At 43.7% G+C, this 22844-nt stretch overlaps 1 protein-coding gene across 3 annotated transcripts in view; it reads left to right on the forward strand.

Moving 5' to 3' along the window:
- Positions 1–22844, forward strand: part of PDLIM7 (PDZ and LIM domain 7) — a 204825-nt gene that overhangs the window by 107464 nt on the left and 74517 nt on the right. For all 3 annotated transcript variants that reach the window (XM_085618331.1, XM_085618330.1, XM_085618329.1), the window contains exons 3-4: positions 18059–18210; positions 20247–20271. In XM_085618331.1, coding sequence (XP_085474457.1) covers positions 18059–18210; positions 20247–20271 — 177 coding nt within the window. The remainder of the gene's footprint in view (positions 1–18058; positions 18211–20246; positions 20272–22844) is intronic.

Genomic DNA, 22844 nt, shown 5'->3' on the forward strand with positions numbered 1-22844 from the left:
GCGTCGGGACGAGGGCAGGGCCGCTGCTCAAAGACAGCAGTAGAAACAGGGAGGACGGTGGGTTGTATGTGCACTTCCCTAAGTGTGCATGTCTTTTTGGTCGGCCGTCTTGCGACACCCAGCCAGACTTGCGCACTTTGAAACCTCTGGATTAGAGCAGACATTGTTAGTGCTGTGGAGGGCTGAGACAGGCCACTCCCTCCAATCGGGGCGCTGTTCTCATATTGGTGAGGGCACGGTCCTGATTGGTCATGGGACTTTCCTGGTGGTCGGGCTGCAGCGTGACGAGGTACAGAGCAGGAGGTCCTATTGTCAGGTAAGTTGTTTCTTTTATTATGTTTTAAGTTTATATTTGCGCGCACCCATTTATTTTTATATATTTTTATTTTATTTGAGTTCACACGCGCCCTGCCACTGCTGGATTCCCAAGGAGTCCCAGGTGGGATCTTCGCTCTGTCTTGCAGGGAGGGTGGGAATCACAGCTGGGGGTACACTGAAGAGGTGGTCTACGGGCACAAAAGCAGGTGCATACTTCTTCCCTAGATCCTACTACCACAGCCAGAAAGCTTCATGGGCACAGGCAGCTTGAGGTGCTCACATTCTTTTCCTGTGAAGTCTCAGCTGTGTGTGGAAAATTCTGTTATCTCAGCTATTAGAACCTGTGTGATTACAGCCTGTATCCTCTGCGGGTATGCTAGGCAGGTAGGATGAGCTGTAGTGTCTGAAAGTGAAAAACGAAGTATGTACTAAGCTGCTGAATTCAGGCTTTAAAGCCATGCCTCAGTAAAGCATTATTGTTACACCCAACAGGGGCAGCCCTATTACCCAGAACCTGGTGCATTAAACAATATTAAAACCACAATTGTTCAAAGACCAATTATTAAACAACCAGCATATGCAATTAAGCAAAAGAAAAGAAGGTACCCACAAAATGCCGACAAATCTTATTGTATTGTTATCCCTCGGCCATTGTTTTTGGTTACATTGTATTTATATTTTTGGGTATATATTTGTTTAGTGTTACATTGTGGGCACGAATAGTTCGGTTATGTACTGATTGTTGTATTGTACTGTTATTTATGTGAAAATTGTTTTCAGTAAAAACACTTTTTTACTTTGAATAAATTTCTTTTGTGGGTACCCTCTTTTCTTTTACTTAATTGTATATGTTGTTTGTTAAATAATCAGTCCTCTAACCATTGTGGTTTTGATATCAGTAAAGCATTATCGCATAATTTTTTACTTGCCCACTGTTGAATGCCCATTTCAATGAGTTTGGGGCCCCAACTGGAGCGCCACACAAATTAGGTTAGTTTACGGTGATTCTTCGTCTTCTAGGGTTTGTTCTTCTGTCAGCCTTCATATAGATTAGGACAACCAATAGGGAAAAGCATAGTGTTTTGAAAATTATTTCCAAGTTGATGTAGCTGTAGTTTGTTAGGCCAAATTAGTTTATTAATGAGGTCATCTCAAAAAAAATGAGAGGGGCCCCTTAAGACCCAAAGGAGTAGGGCACCAAATAGACCTTAGTCAAAAAAAGGAAATCCCCTTTGGGCAGCCTAATTCGCTTCAGCAAAACATACTCACCAGCATCATCATACAATCAACTATATCACCAGAACATAACACATTTCCTTCAAAGGCCAAGTGCTGAAAGATATATATCTCCAAAATGTATTAATCATGAAACATTAACAAAGTAAAAAAAAAGTGATTCAGCAATTAATCAACAGAATAATAAACATCAAATAAATATCATTACAGAACCAAAAAGAGACAAATTTGGGAGAACATACAAGAAAAATAATTTCTAATCGGCTAAACAGGCAAATGCATTAGAACAATTCATTCACATGACATTAATTATTTGTACAACCAATTTTAAACAGAATGAAAAAATGTCTGTCACAGTCTCTAGTATGCCTGTTAACACTAGGCGTCGACGCATTTCGGTGGGAGTAACCGCTTTAAACACCACCTTCTTCAGGACAAAAGACTATATCTCCCAAAACAAAGTTTGAATCTGTTTGGAATCAAATGATTCTTTCCAAAATGAGCCGCTGGATTTATCCACGTAGACCCTGGTTGTGAGATAGGTGGACCTCACTCTAACATCTCATATAAAAAAAGACCCCAAATATGATGGTAGATTAGTTTCTATTTGGATTCAAGTCTTATCCAAAGCGAGGTGCGGGAAATATCCACGTAAACCCTGGTTGTAAGATAGGTAAACCTCACTTTCACATTTCATAGGCGAATCCCCAATTATAATGGTGGATTGGTTTCTTCAAAAGCTGTATAAGCACCAGTGAATAAATAAAATCAAGTCTTAAAAAGCGCCCTCTCTCTGTAAGCTTTTTTTTCTTTTTTTCTCTCCTTTTTGGGACGTCAAGTGTGTCTGCAGTACCCTCACAATGGCAACATGTTCTATTGTGCTTATACACGCCGCAAGATCTCCGATAAAACGCTCCGCGTACGGGGAAAACCTTCCTCCGTTTTAAAATGTATGTCAATGAGATTAGCAAGCAATCGTAGGTGCTGAAAAGAGTTGGCATGGGATTGAGTTCGGGGACCCCAAAGGTCACCTGATAAGCTTCTAAGAAGAAGTTGCTTGAAGTACATGTTTGTTCTCTGGGGAGAACAGTTGAAAGTTAAGCGCCAGAATAACAGGGCAATCAAAAAGGAAAACGGAGTGCATTGGTTTACAGTGTCAAAAGCCGAAGCGTCAAGCACTGTATGGAGTGACGGCTTTTTTAGTTTCCTAATGGATTGACGAAGCAAAGGACAACTTCTAGTAGCTGCGATGTCACCCTATGCAGGTATTGCACATGTGAAAAGTGACAGGTATTTCCTTATGAAAGTCCCAAATAGGAGGCTAAAACCATTAGGGTGAAAAAACCACCTCAGCAATCTGACAATGCTCGCTTCATAATGAAGGAGATAAGCCAGGAACCAAAGTCCCCCTGACATCTGGAAGAGAGAAGGGCCCCACCAATGGATCCAGGAGAAGAATCCAATGGAAATCCAGATACAAAATCAGGGACAAAAATATAAAATAAGTGGGCGTTGATTGAATGAAAAATAGGGAACAAATATGTGGTGATGCATCTTTCCGTCATGATTGACTCCCTTGAATATGGGTTAAACAGAAACTGACATCACAGGAAAGACTTGTACTTCATCTTATGTTGGGAACCTCCAATAGTGTTCTCTGAACATTCTACTATCTAAGGATAGTCCATATGCCCCTACCACGCCTCTTCCTTCTAAATCATGGTATCAGCTGACCTGTAGAGTAAGATCAAGTTTGAGGTCCTTTTTTCATTGCTAGATTCCCCAGCCCCACCATCCATCTGTATCAGCTTTCACTGATTGCAGATCCAATCCCCATGTAACTGTCTACATAGAATGAAACCGGTCCCAGGATGCTTGTTTCCGGTCCAGGGAAGACATGACTTGGCAGTTCAGGCTGGACTGTTCCCATGAGGCACAGGGTCAGACTGATTTGCATATGGCCAGGTCTAAACTGGGGTGGCGAAGTGAGCTAAAGAACGATGATGGATTCAACCCAACATCATCTCCTTGTGTGTGCTACATAGAATGAATTGTCAATGGGCCCCAGGCGACAAGGGTATCCAGCTACGTGCGGTGTGCTGTGTCCAGCAACACACTGTCTGGGGGAGCAACACATGCACCGTCTTCCTCTGAATGCAGAGAGCCCCTGGTGAGTCCTGGACAGAGTTGCGAACTCAGACAGACTTAGCATTATAAGGATCCTCAAATATTGACTTTGCATGTGAGCATCTACTCCACTTGTATCATATGCACAGGGTGCCTGCATCTCACTGGCCTGAAGGAAACTGGAATGCATTCGTGATTTTGATCAGACATGGAGAGCCAAAATTAGATAAGATAAAGGTATGTTAAACTTTGAGTTTAAGCGTACAATATCAACATTTTGAATGACTAGTCCTGTTAGGTTAATTCAGGGTCACTTCTTTAGTGTTGAGAATAACACCGCATGCGAACTAAAAAGATTTCTCTAAACTACACGTACAATTTAATGGGCACAAAGTTCTTATACCTCGATTATGTTACACGCAGGAATCTTTGTTATATTGTAAAAAAGCAGATTTTTCAAGGCAGTGCGTGATTTGGTTGTTTCAGTTAAAAGGATTGTTCAAAATGTGTCTGTAGTTCGAGGGTTTTGTGGATCTGTGGGTGATGTTTGAGGAGTGTTTTGATCTGGGTATTTTTTTTCTACTGTTCAGGCACAATGGAATTCACCGTCTGCCATAATTACACTCAACTGACAATACCTTAAGACTCACAAATTATTACAATTAAATGTATGAAGTTTCCTAGACGTAGAATTTGAGTATATACCTTTCCGTTTGTATTTTGTGGCCACCGCTTTAATCTGTATGCTCCCAATCCAGTGTTATTTCTTAAACTAAAATATTCAAAATCACCTTGACATATATTACTCGTTATTCAAAAATTCGATAATTTATAATGAAACCCAAATCTCTACACATATAAATCTCGTCAAATGTCCACCCACTTTTCGGACTGCACTCACCGTGTTTATATCACATTTCTTTTCCAGACTTTTTTTTTCCATTAAAAAAAGAGTTGGTGAGCATGTAGGACTTCACCTGTACTGCTCAGCCCTTGTTCAAGATCATGCGTTCCTTCTATTCGCGGATCCATATGCTTATCTTTTGTTAGAAGAAAGAAAAGAAGCCCAAATTGCATTAGAAAATGTAAGACTTCAAAAACGCAGCCAAACCACAATGCATACCAGAAAATGCACTGCTAGGTTTCCTTTTTGTAGATTTAAAACAGTTTCTAATTAAATATAGGTGCTTTCTAAAAAAAAGCTGCTAATAATAAGAGGGAGCAAATTATTGGGTGAGGCTATGGGTTTAAAGTGGTTGGGTTAGTTACATCAAACAAAACGACAACTTTAATTTTAACTGACGAAACAGTAGTGTGTCAAAACTATCAATAGATAAAAAATTAGTCTGGGGAGATTATAACAATGACTTCCAGTTTTCTCCTTTTACAGATTTTTACACAAAACAAAGACAGACGGAAACCTTGTGTTACCGGCCTATATTAATTTTTTTAAATTAGAAATAGAAAGAAGTGTTTGAGTGACTGTCCTTGCTGTCAGTTTTGAGCACCAGGCCACTCTCTGCAGATTGCCAGCAGGAAGGGATAAAAACGCAAGTGAGATGTCCCTAAGTAACTGCAGCTGTGCGCATGTGACTTTATAAAGCTAGTGCTTTATATGGGAATATTGTACTATATACTTTGCTGCCTATAGTGCAAAAATGTAACAGCCACATTGCTCAGCTAACCAGCTCTGGAAATGTAGTAGTTACTTTTTTCCCCTCCACGATACACCTTTTAAATAAAGATAAATATTAATCAGATGAGCAAAATGTAAATAAGCATAAATACAGTCTGAGATACAAAAAAAATTGCATTAAACCAGAAGCCCTGATTTTAACCTATAATCCTCATAATACTATATTGCATTGTTTGCATTGGAATTTGCAGTCACTCCGCCATGAATAGCGCCACGGCGGTCCATAGTTGAATAAAGTACCTTGGGCCTTGCATTTTGGAGCTTTGTCTTTGCCTGCTTTTAGTACCAACTGGAAGGTTTGCAGGTGTTTTCTTGAGTGTTTTGTTTGTGAGCCCTGGTGGAAGCCTTTGTTATAACCTGTCTGCCTTTTCTGATTCTGTCATAACAGTGATCATGTCCACAGGTTTGGGCGTAGGTAGGTCTAGGAGCCAGACTGGCCCTCTGGCAATCATCTCTAGGCTTTCAGAGCGGTTGCTAACTGGGCATGTGTGGGTGGGAAGCTTGCTATGCAGAAAGCTTGTGAGCGACGCTCGCTCACGATATCTTCACAGTGTGACCTCTGTAGTGTTCTATATCAATTAATCTTTATGTCGCGGAAGGCCCTGTCTTTAAAGTATTATCATATGTGTCGATATGTTTTTCTGTGTTTTGGTTCAGTTATGACAAATGCTATTTTCTAGCAAATGTAACCGCAGCATTAACACCAATGGTTGCATATCAAAGTCCTGAGGCTAATATCTACCTGCACATATACTGATCACATATTATTGACTTCCAACATATTGTCAAAGTAAGCATCTGTAGGGAAGTATAGCTATACAGTTCTTAAAAATCGATTTACTTTGAATGTATATTGGTAGCTGATATTGTGCAGGTCGATATTAAAACTTCAGTGTTGTGGTAGAATACCTCCCTGGTGCCATTACCGCCCGCTTCCCTTACCTGTGCCCAATTTCTTTTCCCCACTGATCTCGCAGGACATCTGAAGGGCCTAGAGGTAAGGTCCATCATCAATGCTATCTCTCTCTTACACCCTGCAATAGATGCTGATTACATATTACACAGGACTTGATACACTCGGGTTGTTGGTGGGCAACCCTATTTGAGAAAGTGATTGGTCGAAGGATGTGTGTGCATCCATGGCGGAGGTGGGTGAGCGGCTCCAGCCCAGTGCCCACTACAGGGCCCCCCCCCCCACAGAGCTGTCTTAACACATAGGCCCTCTAGTAGTTGCCCGGGGGCCCCATGAGCATAAGGGCTCCATCAGACCAGAATTTAACTCTCATTTTCAGTTAAACATCCTTATTCCTGCGAGTGGTTGTGTAGGCAGGGCCCACTGCACTGCTTTGCCCAGCACCCCCAGCGCGACCTTGGTTTGGGCAGCTGGCTGGAGGCCTTGCTCGTGCTTTGGAGAGGGTGGGGGGGGGAAACTGGTGAAAGCAATATCTGAGTTAATGCCCTACCTCTCAACCACTCTGCAGTTCTTCCCCCTCATCACTTTGTGGTTGCGTGGGAATGGCACGCGTCCTATCATCACTCCGTGGCAGCTTAGCTGCCATTCTGTGAAGTACTCTGGATCTTTTCTTGCCCCCCCTAACCCCCCACACCTGACTCCTGCTAATGTCAGAGCCACCCTCATGAAGGGGGAAGAAGGTGCACTTCAAATCTACATTTACTCGAGCAGACCCCAACCCTGACAGTCCCAGATTGTTCATGGGGTGACGGTCCCAGCAGCCATGCGCTTCCTCGTCACAGCAGCCATATTGTGGCGATTGCCCTCCGCGCTGGGTCCTCTGAGACCGCTCAGACTAGGGAGACATGTTCTTCTAGCTCTGTCAGTCCCCATCCCCCTTCAGACTGCTTTGAGCACCACATCTGCTTCTCGTTACCCTTTTTAGCATCGGTGTGGATTTCTGTTCATATACAACGTTATGTTCCAGGAATTCTGGCTGTACAGCTGTGAGTCAGCAGGCAGTCAGCTCGGATAGATGGCAGCGTGGAGGGGAGAAGGCATGGCCTTAGGGTGTGGTGAGGTAATGGGCGGCTCTCGGTTCATTGCAACGAGTGACTGCTCTTGTGGTACAGTGAGAGCAAAGGTCAATAGGGGAATGGATACCAGGGTTTGCTACTTTCTCCAACGGGCATCTGGGACTCCCAGGTCTCATGCTCTCGGCATTGGGGTCCCTCATCCTATGCGCTTTTGGTTTCCCTGTCCTTGCTGATTTTGCTATTGGGGTTCACTCTAGCCCTGGTGCATGGCGTGTCGCTGTCTCCAGTCTTATTTCTCACGTGGCTGCTGAGAAAAACAAGCATTTGCAGTGCAATAGGTCTTGCATTTATGCGAGTTTGAGCTATTGACATTGCAAATAACTATGCCTTTTATTTTTGTTTTTAAAACATAAATAAAAGGCATTGTCATTTACAATTCCAATTGCTTAAACTCGCATAAATGCGAGACCTATTGCATTGCAAATGTTTGTTTATTGACACAACTGTGATGTATGGTCGCAGGCAACGGCGGACACAATGACCGCACTATCCCAAAGTGTACCCTTAGTATTAACGTCCGTAGTATCTATAGGAAAGGTGTGCGTTAGCCACTTCCAGCACCTGCCGTTGTTGGGTGCTAGCTGCAGAGCAGAGAAATACTGAATTCGGTTTTTTGGAGTGGCGCACTACCAATGTATACACAAAGTTGTTATTCACAATGAGTCACAAAGTCTTTATATTTAGTAAACCAATAATGTCTTTTATTGGAAAATGTTTGTCATTTTTGAGACGATTGTCAGCCAACGCGTTTCGTTCAGAGATGAACTTCTTCAGGGCTGAAAGTTACAATATAAGGTACATAAATATATATATATATACGACAACAAAAACATACATGTACAAATTACAAAAATTCTGGTGACATAGAGGTGAGTATGTAGGCAGGAATAGTGAAGGAAGAGGCAAGGGGATCAGTGTTTTTGGGGCGGGAACAAGCGTCAGGTAGACAGTGCGGGAATAAGGTCAGAGCAAGTAGCAGAAGTATAGAAGGAAATGTGCATCTGGAAAAGAAATGAGAAAGGGGAATGTGGTGGAGACAGGCAAAGACAGACTATGATAAAAAAGCGTTCTCCCTTTGTTGTTTGTCCTTTCATCTGTGTGATATGTCCTAAAGGAATTGTGTATCACAGCTAGTTAGATCTATGCATTGTGTATATGTGGTGTGTGAATGCGTGTGGGGACCATTTCAAGCCAGATTAATCTAAGTGGTGGTACGTGGTGTATTGCGAAAAGTACAGGCATGTCCCTAGTTGTGTGTGCACAAGGTTTAATAGTTAAAGGATGCATGTCCCCTGTTCTAGAGTAGAGTACAATGGGGAAAAAGTACAGGCATGTCCCTAGTTGTGTATGCACAGGGTCCATACACAACTAGGGACATGCCTGTACTTTTTCCCCATTGTACTCTACTCTAGAACAGGGGACATGCATCCTTTAACTATTAAACCTTGTGCACACACAACTAGGGACATGCCTGTACTTTTCGCAATACACCACGTACCACCACTTAGATTAATCTGGCTTGAAATGGCCCCCACGCGCATTCACACACCACATATACACAATGCATAGATCTAACTAGCTGTGATACACAATTCCTTTAGGACATATCACACAGATGAAAGGACAAACAACAAAGGGAGAACGCTTTTTTATCATAGTCTGTCTTTGCCTGTCTCCACCACATTCCCCTTTCTCATTTCTTTTCCAGATGCACATTTCCTTCTATACTTCTGCTACTTGCTCTGACCTTATTCCCGCACTGTCTACCTGACGCTTGTTCCCGCCCCAAAAACACTGATCCCCTTGCCTCTTCCTTCACTATTCCTGCCTACATACTCACCTCTATGTCACCAGAATTTTTGTAATTTGTACATGTATGTTTTTGTTGTCGTATATATATATATATTTATGTACCTTATATTGTAACTTTCAGCCCTGAAGAAGTTCATCTCTGAACGAAACGCGTTGGCTGACAATCGTCTCAAAAATGACAAACATTTTCCAATAAAAGACATTATTGGTTTACTAAATATAAAGACTTTGTGACTCATTGTGAATAACAACTTTGTGTATACATTGGTAGTGCGCCACTCCAAAAAACCGAATTCTTTATTGACACAACTGTGTTTCCTCTGTGGGCGTGGTGTGTGTTTTAACTAGCGCCTTCGGATGTCTGTAGTGAGTAGGGGTGTGCAAAAAAGTGCATTGCACTGCTGAGGTGTTCCGGTTTGGGCAGCGTGTCGTCCATGTGAGGGTGGGATGTGGTCTGACATGGATCTGCCGTTGCCTCTGTGCCCAACTGTGTGCACGGGGTGGGCTCCTTAGACACCAACACTTCACGGGGACCTTTAGGCTGGACTAAGCCCACGCACAAGAGCCAGATTTCACAGTGCTGGTGTTAAATTAAACCAGAAGGGAGTCACTCTGTGTCACTCAATTAAAGATAGCGGAATGGCGGAGGCTGTAGTGAGATCTGCTCAAATGTGAGATTACCACCGCTGAAACAGGGCTGTGCGCCGAGGTGTGAGACTATAAGCCTAAGCAATAAGTGAGTGAGCAGCTGCTTCACTGTGTGCCGCATCACTGAAGTACAGAGGATGACTGCAACTTCAGTGAGACATCGCACTAGTGAGAGGCCTATGCCCCAGCTGAATTATGTTGTGAAAGGACATACACAGTGAGAGAGACTGCTCGTTCCGCGTCTGACTTCATTACAATACATGGCATGATGGAGGGTAGAGTGAAACTGTGTGTCGTTGTGTAAAACGCGGACAAGCTGAGTGACACTGTCTGATGAATGTGCCACTCTTAAAGTCATTGGGATGGCTGAAGCTTGAGTGTGAATGTGTGCGCGTCACTGTAAGGCCTAAACACTCTGAATGAGGGCGTGCACTAAGGTGCGAGAGGGAGCTGTTGTGAGAGACCATTGTGTTATGCATAGTGTCCGACAGAATGCAACAGTCACACAGACTCTCAACAGTATAGTGGAGCTGTGCTCCAAATAGTGCTCTCCATGCCACTGGAGTTAATCTATCCTGGCTTATGAGGGCTGAAATCCCGAAACCGGTCCTAGGATGCTTGTTTCCAGTCCAGGGAGGACCTGGCCTGGCAGTTCGGGCTGGACTGTTCCCATGAGACACAGGGTCAAGACTGATTTGCATATGGCCAGGTCTAAACTGGAATGGCATGGTGTGCAAAAAAACGATAGATTTAGAGCCAGATCTCTGTACTGGGGGTGAATGTTTGACATTGTTCAGCATTCCGCCCATCATTTGTTCTTTCTGCTTATGCACAGCAGCTCTCATGCTGGATTGCCCCCCCCCCCCCCTTTTCCGGTCTCCTTCACTCTGAAGACCGCCACTTGACTCTGAGAATCTGCACGTCAGATACTAGGTCCAGTGTCCTATATTCTGTTTCCAACATCCTACATGCAATGTGGTATATTAGACAAAAGGCTGTTGGGGCAAGCACTTTTTAGGATAGTGTTCCATACATGTTAACGCTGATTTGAAACACATTTACACAGCACTGTGCATTTTACTACATTCAGCAATAGCTAGTGCCCTGTGGGAATCCCCCACTCTGTTTTTCCATGCTAGCTGCTTGGAGCGCATAACCCATGTTTTAAGCCACCAACAGACTTGTCGTTTTTTTCTTATGTATGGATGAAGTATTACAACCTCTGTGAAACTCACTCCTTCAATATGCTCACCGTCTTTACGAGTACTATTGGATGCTTTAAGACCAGGGCACATTTTACATGATTTAACTAAGGCCCATTGGTCTATGATTATTTTCATTATTTCTGTCGTGAATTTTGTATTTTTGTTTTCATATCATTATCTTTTTTATTTTGTTCATTTATTGCGCTTGTAATCATGCGCTATGATTTACTTTTATGGATCTTCCGAGTCGAAATAAAGTTATTTGACGATGATGATGACAGTGCAAAAGTTAAAGAAAATGTATTAAATGTTCACGCACGCACAATCTTCATGATCACCCAATGTAGCTGGCCCAGTCCGTTTTACAAGTGGCCTCTTGTGTGTATGTAGGGACGTCACTGGGGCCTCGCATCCCCAATGCTGAGGACGGGCGCCTCCCCACCTCTGAGGATGCTGCTGTGGGGGCCCCGCCCCACAAGGCCCGCCAGGCAGTAATATTCCATGGGTGCTTGGGGCTGTCTCTTTGCTGCACCAATTCACAAGTTCCCATGAACCAAGCCCCACAGCTCTCCCCGCCCCTCGGCCCCCTGCCTGCGGCCTGACTCGCTGCCATCGAGGTTCACGCAGGCCTTGGCACGTGCGCCGCCCTGTGAGGCGTCCGTGCGCGAGCCTCGTTCATCTGCCCGGAGAGCGAAGACTACAATTAAATCTGCTCGTCCGACACATGAGCGAATGCGCGAGGAATTCCAGGACAGAAACGCAGCCTTTTAAAGACTTGTTGTGTGCCGTTGAAACTTGTCCGCGAGGCTCTGGACCGTGAGTGTTTAGATAGAGACGCTCGCGCGCCAACAGAGCCCCAGCACCCCAGACTAGGGGCCGAGTTGGCCAGCGGTCGGCCCTTGAACCCGTAGAAGGGCATGTTGGTGCCACTAGGGTAGTGTTGCCCATGAAACTGAGTGATCGGCGCCAATATTTTTTTCAACCAGAATGGTCATTTAAAAGTATATTTGGGCGATAACACCGGTGTTGGGGCATATAACATTAGCTGCTAGCACCAGGTGTGTCTTTGTGCCTTATTAACGCTCGAGTAAAGACATGAAAATTAGCTAGGAGACCTTGTTTGCTGGTGCTAATACCCCTTTGATACTTATGACTAAGCCTTGGTTGGCAAAGATGCCTAGCCATGCATGACAGATGCACACTTACTAAATATAGCACTCTGGGACGTCATATCGAGTGACAACCGTTTTTAGGTCATGCCTACAGAATGCTTATACATATTTCTTGTTGAACACCATTGTGTACAATACCAGTATTTACACTGGACTTTAGGTCAGCCCCTTGCCCATCATTTGTTGGCTTTCCTGTCAATCTGATTTGCTTGCTTCTTATTTGATAGCTCTCCTCCCCCTTCTTGTGCAAATCCCTTCCCTGTACAGCAATCCATGGAAATACATGTGTTTTCTAGCTTTCCTCACCTCACCCCAGTGTGTTGTTTCCACCACACACACTCCCACCATCCCTAGGCTCGTCCATTGCTTCCCCCAATTCTCACTGTCCGTTTCTCCTTTTTTTCCCCTTTTTTACTACTCTTTCACCTCCAACTCTCCTCTGCTCCTTTCCTGCCACTATTGGTGGCAGTGGCATTCATTTCTTCTCTCCACCTCGCCCCATTTGTTTTTCCCATGCACCTTAGCGTCCCATTTAAAAAAAAAATTAGAATGTTTAAAAACTGTTTTAGGAGGGCCTGGAACCTCAAATTTGCAACTGGGCCATTCTTTCCCTACACATCCTTTGGTGCACCTTTTAATTTTTTGTTTATCGCTCCAAGGTGGCAATCTGCCATCTTTTAACAGTAAATAATGCAAAGGAACAGACTTGCCATCATGTCAGTGTATATGTGCGCATGCACAGTGACGCATTCACGCATATACTTCATCATGCTGGGGCAGCTAAAGCATCATGATACATATGTGCACATACCTGGTGACCATGGGCATTTGCATCATCTCACTGTGGTGACGGGGGAGCAATTTGCCTACGCTGTTCAGCATGGGCAATAACCATTTTTTTCTTTTTTGCTGCTGTTGAATAGCAGTGAAAAAGCCAGAGACTATCTGTAAAATACAATTACCAGTGCTGGCTTTAGAGCTGGTGGTGCCTCTTGCGACAATGTTTGTTGACGCCCCCCCAATGACCTCTTTCTCAATGAATTCCCTCACTTTAACAGTGACCCTCAAGTATCCATAACAACTCTCTCTCACATGCTTTTGTTTTATAGAGCTAATCATACCAGTGTTGGGTGTTAGAGCACTTTACATCACACACGTTGCACAGAGACAATGAATCACACGTGTAAATCAGTGTAGAAAGAATGTTACCTAAGAAAGAGGACTACAAGGTAAAAGAGTCATATGTAATCCATACTGGTAGGTAGTATAGTTTAAGAGTGCTTGATCTGGAGTAGCAAAAACATAGAATTTAAAACTTACCACTAAGGCTGAGAAATGTCTTTAGTAGTTGGAATTGATTTATACCCAAATTAACCCTTTTTGCAACATTAGGATAATGAAAGACTGGGGAACAAAATCATAATGCTCTAACCTATACCTTGCAGTTTCTATGCAGCTCTTTAATGACAGTTAAAAGCTCTCTATTCTATATTAGGATATTAATGTATAGATTGTAAGCAACAAAAGAATCTCGTTGACAAAAGCAGTAACCCACTGAACTATTTACATGATTTTCACATCTGTGATCCGCATGGTACACGTTCTTTGCAGCAGGTATATTAACCCACTGTGCTACTTTATGATGAGTTAAAACTTCCATTAGGAAAACCTCCATTTCTCTCTAGAAGGTCCATTAATCACCAGAGTTCTCTTGACATTCTTATTGTTGCCTGAACATGGCTGAAGGCATGGAACACTGGACAGGGGCTTTTAAATCCACAATGTATTTGACAACACAGCACCCCCTGAATTCAGCACCCAGTGTGGTGGCACTGATCGCACTTCCCTGGAGCTGGATACTACCAGCTGATCGCAGGTTACAAGTACATGGGCAAGTCACCGTCAAACGTAGTTTGTGCCCAATTCCTTATCGGTATTCAAAAACACAAGAGCAACCCTAATGTCCCTGCGAACCGGGTAAGTACAACGTACTGAAAAACAATGTTCACAAGGAACTCATTTGGAATTCATTTCCTAATAACAAACAACATCAATAGTTGTCATAGAATGAATCTTTCACTAAGTTAACATAAAGTTAACACATAGAGAAAGCCTACACACAGAAATTATTTCACAAAGCCTCAGCCGAGGTCTTTTATTGAATTAGAAAATTGTCAAAACACATATTAAAACATATCATATATACAATATTCCTCTCTTCTTCTATTGTATTTACAGTGCAAAGTGACCCCAGTGAAACCATAACCATACACACACTAATATACAAAACACTTTGTAAAAATAACAAAAAAGGGTTATTGGAAAAGTTTAAACAAGGACAGTTTTTGTAAATGTAGTAATGGTACAGTCAGAGCTGTCTCTTATTATGTATGTCGACGACGTTCCGACCCACTTCTAGATGCCGGGTCTCATCAGGACTGTTAATATGGGGACTGGTGAAAGAAAAAAGAGGAAGTATGACTATGTTGGACAGAATAAAAATATTTCTAATTAAACACTATAAAGGTATTATGTATATAGTAGCAGGCTTACCTAGTTTAAAGCATACACATGTCCATGTTGGATCCCGTATGCAAATTATTTAATGGTATCAGCACCTATAGACAATGGATATATGTTTTTTCATTATAGGCCCGTGTTCACAAAGAAATTTAGACAATTTCTTAGCAGTACACCACAAAGTGTAATAATCCAATATACTCACTTGGCCAATAGAGCGTCTACTTATAACTTCCACTTGTATGGATGAATTCGGTCAGAGTGGAATGGAAATCCTAATGCATGAAGAATAGGGATATTTACTTAGATTAAATGATTTCCCATATTAGCACCATGGTGTCACTTATCCCAGTGAAACACTTACTTGGGATTCTTTACTATGGATATCCCTTATTTTCTTGAAGCCCCATCATTCTAGAGTGATGTGACCTGTTCTTTTTGCGCTATGACTGTGATATATAAAAAGAAACAAATTCATTATGATGTTCTATACATCATTCTCACAACCGTTTGAATTTATCACTGATTGCAAGTACTCACATTCTTGCTGAGTTGTAATGTTGCAATACAGGGGGGTTCCGCGATACTATTGGCAATTGAATTGCACCTCCAACACGCTATTAGTTCGTGTCTTCTCTTCAACGGACCGAATCACGCTGGCTCCTAGACTCGCAGAGCGCGTGTCCGCTCTCCTTTTATGTCCGATTCAATAAGGGGAATAATGGCGGCCATCTTGTAATGGCTAAAAGTGGCGCGAAGTATGTTCGCTATAGTTCCATTGACCAATACATGCATTCTAATAGATAATGTGCCTAAGTATTGAAAAGTCTATGTCCATCACTATCGCTATATACATAGGATCGAAAAAGAGACAGTATCTCGGGAGATTGGAGAATGGAACTATAGCGAAAATACTTCGCGCTATTTTTAGCCATTATAAGATGGCCGCCTCCAAATCTCTGACACATACAACTTCCTGGGAGATTATCCCAATCTAAGATGGCCACTCCATCGCAATCTCCCGAGATGCAGTCTCTTTTTCGATCGTATCTATATAGCGATAGTGATGAACATAGATTTTTCAACACTGAGGCACATTATCTACTAGAATGTATGTATTGGTCATTGGAACTATAGTGAAAATACTTCGCGCTATTTTTAGCCATTACAAGATGGCCGCCTCCAAGTTTCTGACACATACAACTTCCTGGGAGAATATCCCAATCTAAGATGGCTACTCCATCACAATCTACCGAGATGCAGTCTCTCTTTTTCGATTCTATGTATATAGCGATAGTAATGTACATAGACCTTTCGACACTGAGGCATATTATCTATTGGAATGTATGTATCGGTCATTGGAACTATAGCGAACATACTTCGCGCCACTTTTAGCCATTACAAGATGGCCGCCATTATTCCCCTTATTGAATCGGACATAAAAGGAGAGCGGACACGCGCTCTGCGAGTCTAGGAGCCAGCGTGATTCGGTCCGTTGAAGAGAAGACACGAACTAATAGCGTGTTGGAGGTGCAATTCAATTGCCAATAGTATCGCGGAACCCCCCTGTATTGCAACATTACAACTCAGCAAGAATGTGAGTACTTGCAATCAGTGATAAATTCAAACGGTTGTGAGAATGATGTATAGAACATCATAATGAATTTGTTTCTTTTTATATATCACAGTCATAGCGCAAAAAGAACAGGTCACATCACTCTAGAATGATGGGGCTTCAAGAAAATAAGGGATATCCATAGTAAAGAATCCCAAGTAAGTGTTTCACTGGGATAAGTGACACCATGGTGCTAATATGGGAAATCATTTAATCTAAGTAAATATCCCTATTCTTCATGCATTAGGATTTCCATTCCACTCTGACCGAATTCATCCATACAAGTGGAAGTTATAAGTAGACGCTCTATTGGCCAAGTGAGTATATTGGATTATTACACTTTGTGGTGTACTGCTAAGAAATTGTCTAAATTTCTTTGTGAACACGGGCCTATAATGAAAAAACATATATCCATTGTCTATAGGTGCTGATACCATTAAATAATTTGCATACGGGATCCAACATGGACATGTGTATGCTTTAAACTAGGTAAGCCTGCTACTATATACATAATACCTTTATAGTGTTTAATTAGAAATATTTTTATTCTGTCCAACATAGTCATACTTCCTCTTTTTTCTTTCACCAGTCCCCATATTAACAGTCCTGATGAGACCCGGCATCTAGAAGTGGGTCGAAACGTCGTCGACATACATAATAAGAGACAGCTCTGACTGTACCATTACTACATTTACAAAAACTGTCCTTGTTTAAACTTTTCCAATAACCCTTTTTTGTTATTTTTACAAAGTGTTTTGTATATTAGTGTGTGTATGGTTATGGTTTCACTGGGGTCACTTTGCACTGTAAATACAATAGAAGAAGAGAGGAATATTGTATATATGATATGTTTTAATATGTGTTTTGACAATTTTCTAATTCAATAAAAGACCTCGGCTGAGGCTTTGTGAAATAATTTCTGTGTGTAGGCTTACTCTATGTGTTAACTTTATGTTAACTTAGTGAAAGATTCATTCTATGACAACTATTGATGTTGTTTGTTATTAGGAAATGAATTCCAAATGAGTTCCTTGTGAACATTGTTTTTCAGTACAATTCCTTATCGGAGCTGGTGCCATTTGTGCTTATGGTACATATTTAATATTGGTCTTTTAGTTAGCGCCGCATGCCACTGTGTGACAGTCTTGGCGCGCTGGAGGTGGAAAATGAAAAGGAGGAACTAAAGAATCCAAATCTTATAGGAATGGCTCAATGGTTCAGCAGTTGGATAGAATCTGTTTTCAGGTTCTCTTCTCTATATGTGTAGACGAACAGTCTCAAATTTTTAACTCATAGATCTAAGTAACCTGCTGGCTCTCCTGAGGAAGTCTATGGAAGCGGCAGAAAACAACAGTGGGAGAAAGAGGAGATCTGTGTTGTCATACTGGGTTCCAGTACAGATCTTTTAGGGTTGCTGCTTGGAGGTGGCGAATAAAAGGATTTATGCACAATGCTAGCCTCCTGTCTTGCCATAAAATGAGGAGATCTAGTAGGCCCTGGGGCTTGTATGAACTAAACATAGGAGAGGGCTGTGATGATATTGTTAGGTTATGGTGTGTTGTGCTTCATAGATGGCCCTGTGCTGGACGTAACAAGCAATCAATGCATTACTGTTGGGGGTGCTGAAATAACCCTGACTCACAAATCTCTTTCTTTCCAGCTGTCCCCCGGTGGGAAGTCTGAGCTGGCGGGGGTGAGCGTGGGCGACTGGGTGCTGAGCATCGACGGCGAGAGCACCTCTTCCATGACACACATCGAGGCGCAGAACAAGATCCGCTCCTGCACCGACAAACTCGCCCTCAGCCTGAGCAGGTGAGTTTTGGGGATTGGGGTGCCAGAGTGCTCCGTGTCAGCAGGATACTAGGCCTAGATTTCCAATTTTTCATGTAATACAGGACTGCATGAAAACCTGAAGCGGAACATTACCCATATGAGGTAAATCTGCTCAGTGGCAGATTTAGAAGGGTTGCACGCCTATGATGTCATTTGACGCATTTGCGCTATAAGAGCCATTTTAGTGTGATTAATAGGTGTTGCGCTACAACCAGAGGTGCACTGTGCAAGGTTTGTACTTCAGGAAAATCCTCCAGTACAAAATGTCAACATAAGGACAACTGCCCAGGGGTAAAACAAGTAGGGTGTGTATTTCCACATGTTAAGCATGGGATTTTGGTACAGTGCTCGAGTCAGCGTTCAATGCAAAAATGTTTCAGAATTCTAAAGTTGGCACTGCTGTTTGCACTGCTGTGCATTGCATAAGTACTTGCACAAGCGTACAGTAAAACTGATTTCATAGTTTTCATTCTGGGCTGTGCATTCTGGGAGTTGTAGTCTTTGTGCGCTTCATTTGAAGTAAGAGGTCAGATAACTTGTAAAAGGAAAGTCTGACATTGGATACAATATTTTGTGCCCACAATGCATGAACTGGCAACCCAAAGTGCAAGGTTGGTGTGCTGTGCGGAAGGAGGGGATCTGATGAAGAGACCTCATGATGTGAAGGTGCTGAGAGGAATTAGGGTGTAGGGTGCTACTGAGGTGGGACCATTTGTGTTGGGGGAGATCCAGCTTCTGTCCTCACATTCACTGTAGTTGGGCGTCAGGGGCACACCAAGTTTCTGGTATATATTGGGGTGTCCGTAGGAACAAGGCTCACTGGCACCTCTAGGAGTGATTTTTTTATTGGGGGCACACATTGGGCCACATATGAAACTTGTGGGGCCGCCCACAAAGGATGACTGTGGAAAGTGCATGCGTGTGTATGTGCATTTATATATGTAGACGTACGTGTATATAAATATATACATGTGCTTGACTAAGATGTTTAAATGTTAGTGCATAAATGTATATGTATATTTTATATGCACTTAAATATGTAGGCTCGTGTACTGCTTCAAAGACTTGCTGCTTGGCAGTGCTATATAACGAGCTACAGATGGTTCTGTCGGGTAAGGCAATTTCTTTTAAATTCATGAAGTCTTGATCAAGCAAAAATAATAATAGTAGATATCATAAATTTCTTTGTAAATTTTTCATTGGAACACGACCGGCAAACGATATTTGACAGAAAAGTCCATTTTTACTTTTTTTTTCTCTATGATGCATATAATCAAATATGGCTGTCAGAATTCAATAATCATCAAATGACAAAGGTGACATAAAATTGAGTGAATAAAGTGATAAAGTGACGTAAGTGGCTAGGTGTAGTTTATATATAAGTGATATGACAAGAACAAATATGTACACAATATACAAAGGCATTTTTTGGGGGGGGTCTGTCCAGTTTACTCATAAACAAAGTGTTTGTGTTCCAATGTAAAATGTACAAAGAAATGTATGATATCTACTATTATTGTTTTTGCTTGATCAAGACTTCATGAATTTAAAAGCAATTGCCTTACCCGACAGAACCATCTGTAGCTCGTTATATACATACCCAGGTTCTGAGGTACACAGGGTCACCCCATTGATTTTTGCCGCTTGGCAATGAAAGGCAGCTAGCTGGGTATATCGGTGTGTGTTGCCAGGTGTGGTGTCTGTTTTTTTTTCTATATCTGTGGTAGCAGACACACATCAACAGTCAACAGTTGTGATGTTGGGGTACTAGGGTGGGGGTCGGGGCAAGCCAAATGGATATGGGGCAAAGGCCCCATCTGGCCCGCCTCTAGATACGCCAGTGACGAGCAGAGGCATGGTCATATGTTGTGGTGGGGGAGATGAGCATGGCATCCCTGGCATCTTCTAATACACCACCTCCTACGGGTGGCCTGCAGGAGCTTCCTGGTTTAGTGAATTTCCCATGGTGCTCTCCTCCCCTGCTGACCTCGACACTGTATCTTGTTTTTTTGCAGAGTCACCCCTCCTAAAGCACAGAAGGTAAGTGACCCTCTGTTTTCTTTCCGGGTGACGAGGGTCTCTTGGACCACATAAAATAATTACTGTTCCTGAACTCTAGGGTTATGTGAGAGTTTCCAAAATGTACTATCCTGGTACCATGGTCAGACATTCTATTCCCAGACTTACTGGAGTCCGTGGCACTGCTTCACCGGAACTGCATCACCAACTGACGTGCCCCAGAGGCGTGTCTCTCAAGATCCCTGTAAAACCCAAATATAATTCATTGTGGACCAGGCGTGGCCCCCATCTCGAGCTTACTCTGGTGGGGCAGCTGAAGGCTTCGACATTACATTACCCGTTTTACCTTGCGGTTATCTTTTGGTGGGGTTTGGGCCCTCCTCGTCTCCTAGGATGGTGCGCAGTCGAGGGCTTGGGCTCAGTGCCACCAGCCTAGCTGCATTCTAGGTCTTGTGGGTTCTGATGGTCAGTCTGTCCTTGCATCACTGAGCTGAACAGGTTTTTGCACACATTTGTTGGTAGGAATGAATTTTATTTCTGTGCCTGGCTGGGCCCCATGGGTTCTGCACTGGGCTCCGTGCCTGCTTCTAACCTCCATTTGCCCCCTGCAGTATCTGCAACGAGCAAATGTGTTGCTGTCGCAAATTAGGCGTAGAGTGAAGAAACTAGCAGGGATCAGAGAGCTTAATCAAGGCTCACAGTAGTCTATGCACTCGCCTCTTTCTCCCTTGCCCCCGCCGCAGAGCCAGCGCTGCTGTTGGGCTCTTTTTAGGTCTCGCCTGACCCAGCGCATGCGCTGGTCCGGCGAGACATTTTGTGAGGGCTCCAAAAAGTGCTACCAGGCCAGCCTAGACCTACAGTGCATGTGCGCGGGCGCGCGCGTCGCGCTTTACTGCAATCACTTTCACGGCCGCTTTGATGTTTGATCGTGGTCGTGATGTCGATCACTTTCACTTTCGTGGCCGCACGGCCGCTTGGCATAGCCAGTAGGTCTCGCTTTTGGGACCTTATAAGTATTTAGTTATGCAACTGTTGTATGGCTAAACACTTATAAGGTCCCAAGGGCGAGACCTATTGGCTATGCCAATGCTTGTTTTTTTTTTTTTTGCTGGATAAGTGTGTCTGTTTTCACCTCACTTGATAAAGATGTTGTACATCATCCTCACCCTTGTGGGTGTGTTTAGCTCAGAGGCGCAACTCGAGTGAACTTTACAAGGACACCCAGAAGAGCGTGGAGCTCATGGATCGAAAAAGAGAAACCCTTGGGCCCAGGGACCGGAAGTGAGGTAGCAGGTAAGAGGAGCACGAGGCGCAGTGGTATCATGAAAAATCGTGGGGCTCCCGAGGGACCCATATTTCACAACTATCCATTACCATTGAGCTAAAGGGGGGGGGGGTCCCTTGAAGGGTTGGGGCCCCTCTGCACCGAAGGGGCCTGCGTTACGCCTCTTCTGAGGCACATGTAAAAGCAGTATATGTGTATAAGGAGTTGGGGGCACCGGAGAAGACAGCGTGAGGAGCGTGGTGCACACGAACAGAGAGCGCGAGGGAGATTAGGCGCATGGAAGACTAGTGTGAATAGAATGAGGCACGTAGGAAAACAGTGTGAGGCTCTTAGGGCCCATGGAAAATGGGAGAAGCTTGAGGCCCATGCGAAGTGTGAGGAGCTTGAGGCACATGGAGCAAGTGTGAGGGGGCACTTAGACAGACGTTTTTCGTAAGCTGCCAGCCTGCCCTCATATCGGAAGTGAAGTGCTAATTTAATCTTTTTGACCACTAGCATTTCGGTACTTGTATTGTTTCCTTCTCATTGTACAAGCACGAATACGCATCTCAGAATGCGAATACAACTGCTCTGGGTGGGTTTCTCACGCTAAAGACGATCCCTGCCACCTTCCCAGACACGAAGGATCAAGCGCCTTGAGCACAGCAAGGTGATTCTGACCGCTAAACGGCGTCCTTCACTGCAAGCCGCGCGCTGTGGTCTGCAGAGGCTCGCTCACCCCCTCAGCTCCCAGACGATGCGCCAGAGGTTACTCGGTCACCAGACATGTGAACTCATCCTTCCGGAGCAGAGACTCATGCCCGCGCCCCGGGAGCGCTCATTCTAACCACACATTACACGCTCGCACACACACCCCCGTGGAACACTGTTTTTCCAGTATCACAAGCGGGTGATGTCATGTTCTGCCTCCGCATTGACTCACCTGTCGGGGGCGGGAGGCAGCGCCCTGCCGCCCCTCAGATACCACTGTAATCCGCCTAAGTTCAGTGGAACTCCTGGAATGAGGCAGGTGAGGTCAGACGCCCTGCAGCCTTTCTTTTTGTTTGTTTCTGCCGCTCTCTGTTGGGAGGGGCCTCGTTCTCTTGAACCTGAGATGTGCCGTTTCCTCGAACACAAGGCACGCGTGTCCTTTCCCGGCAGACCTCATGTCCCCAGACGGCTTCCATCTTTTGGAGGCGAAGTGGATACTTGTCTACTGGCCTTGCGCCTCAGCTCCAGCCTCCATGCCCTGTAGTGTGGCAAGGTTGCCATGGATACAACCAAGGCAAATAACCGGTCCTCCCCACTTGGTTTGATAGTGAAGATACAG

Source organism: Triturus cristatus, chromosome 7, assembly GCF_964204655.1.
Source record: "Triturus cristatus chromosome 7, aTriCri1.1, whole genome shotgun sequence".
Taxonomy (NCBI): Eukaryota; Metazoa; Chordata; class Amphibia; order Caudata; family Salamandridae; genus Triturus; species Triturus cristatus.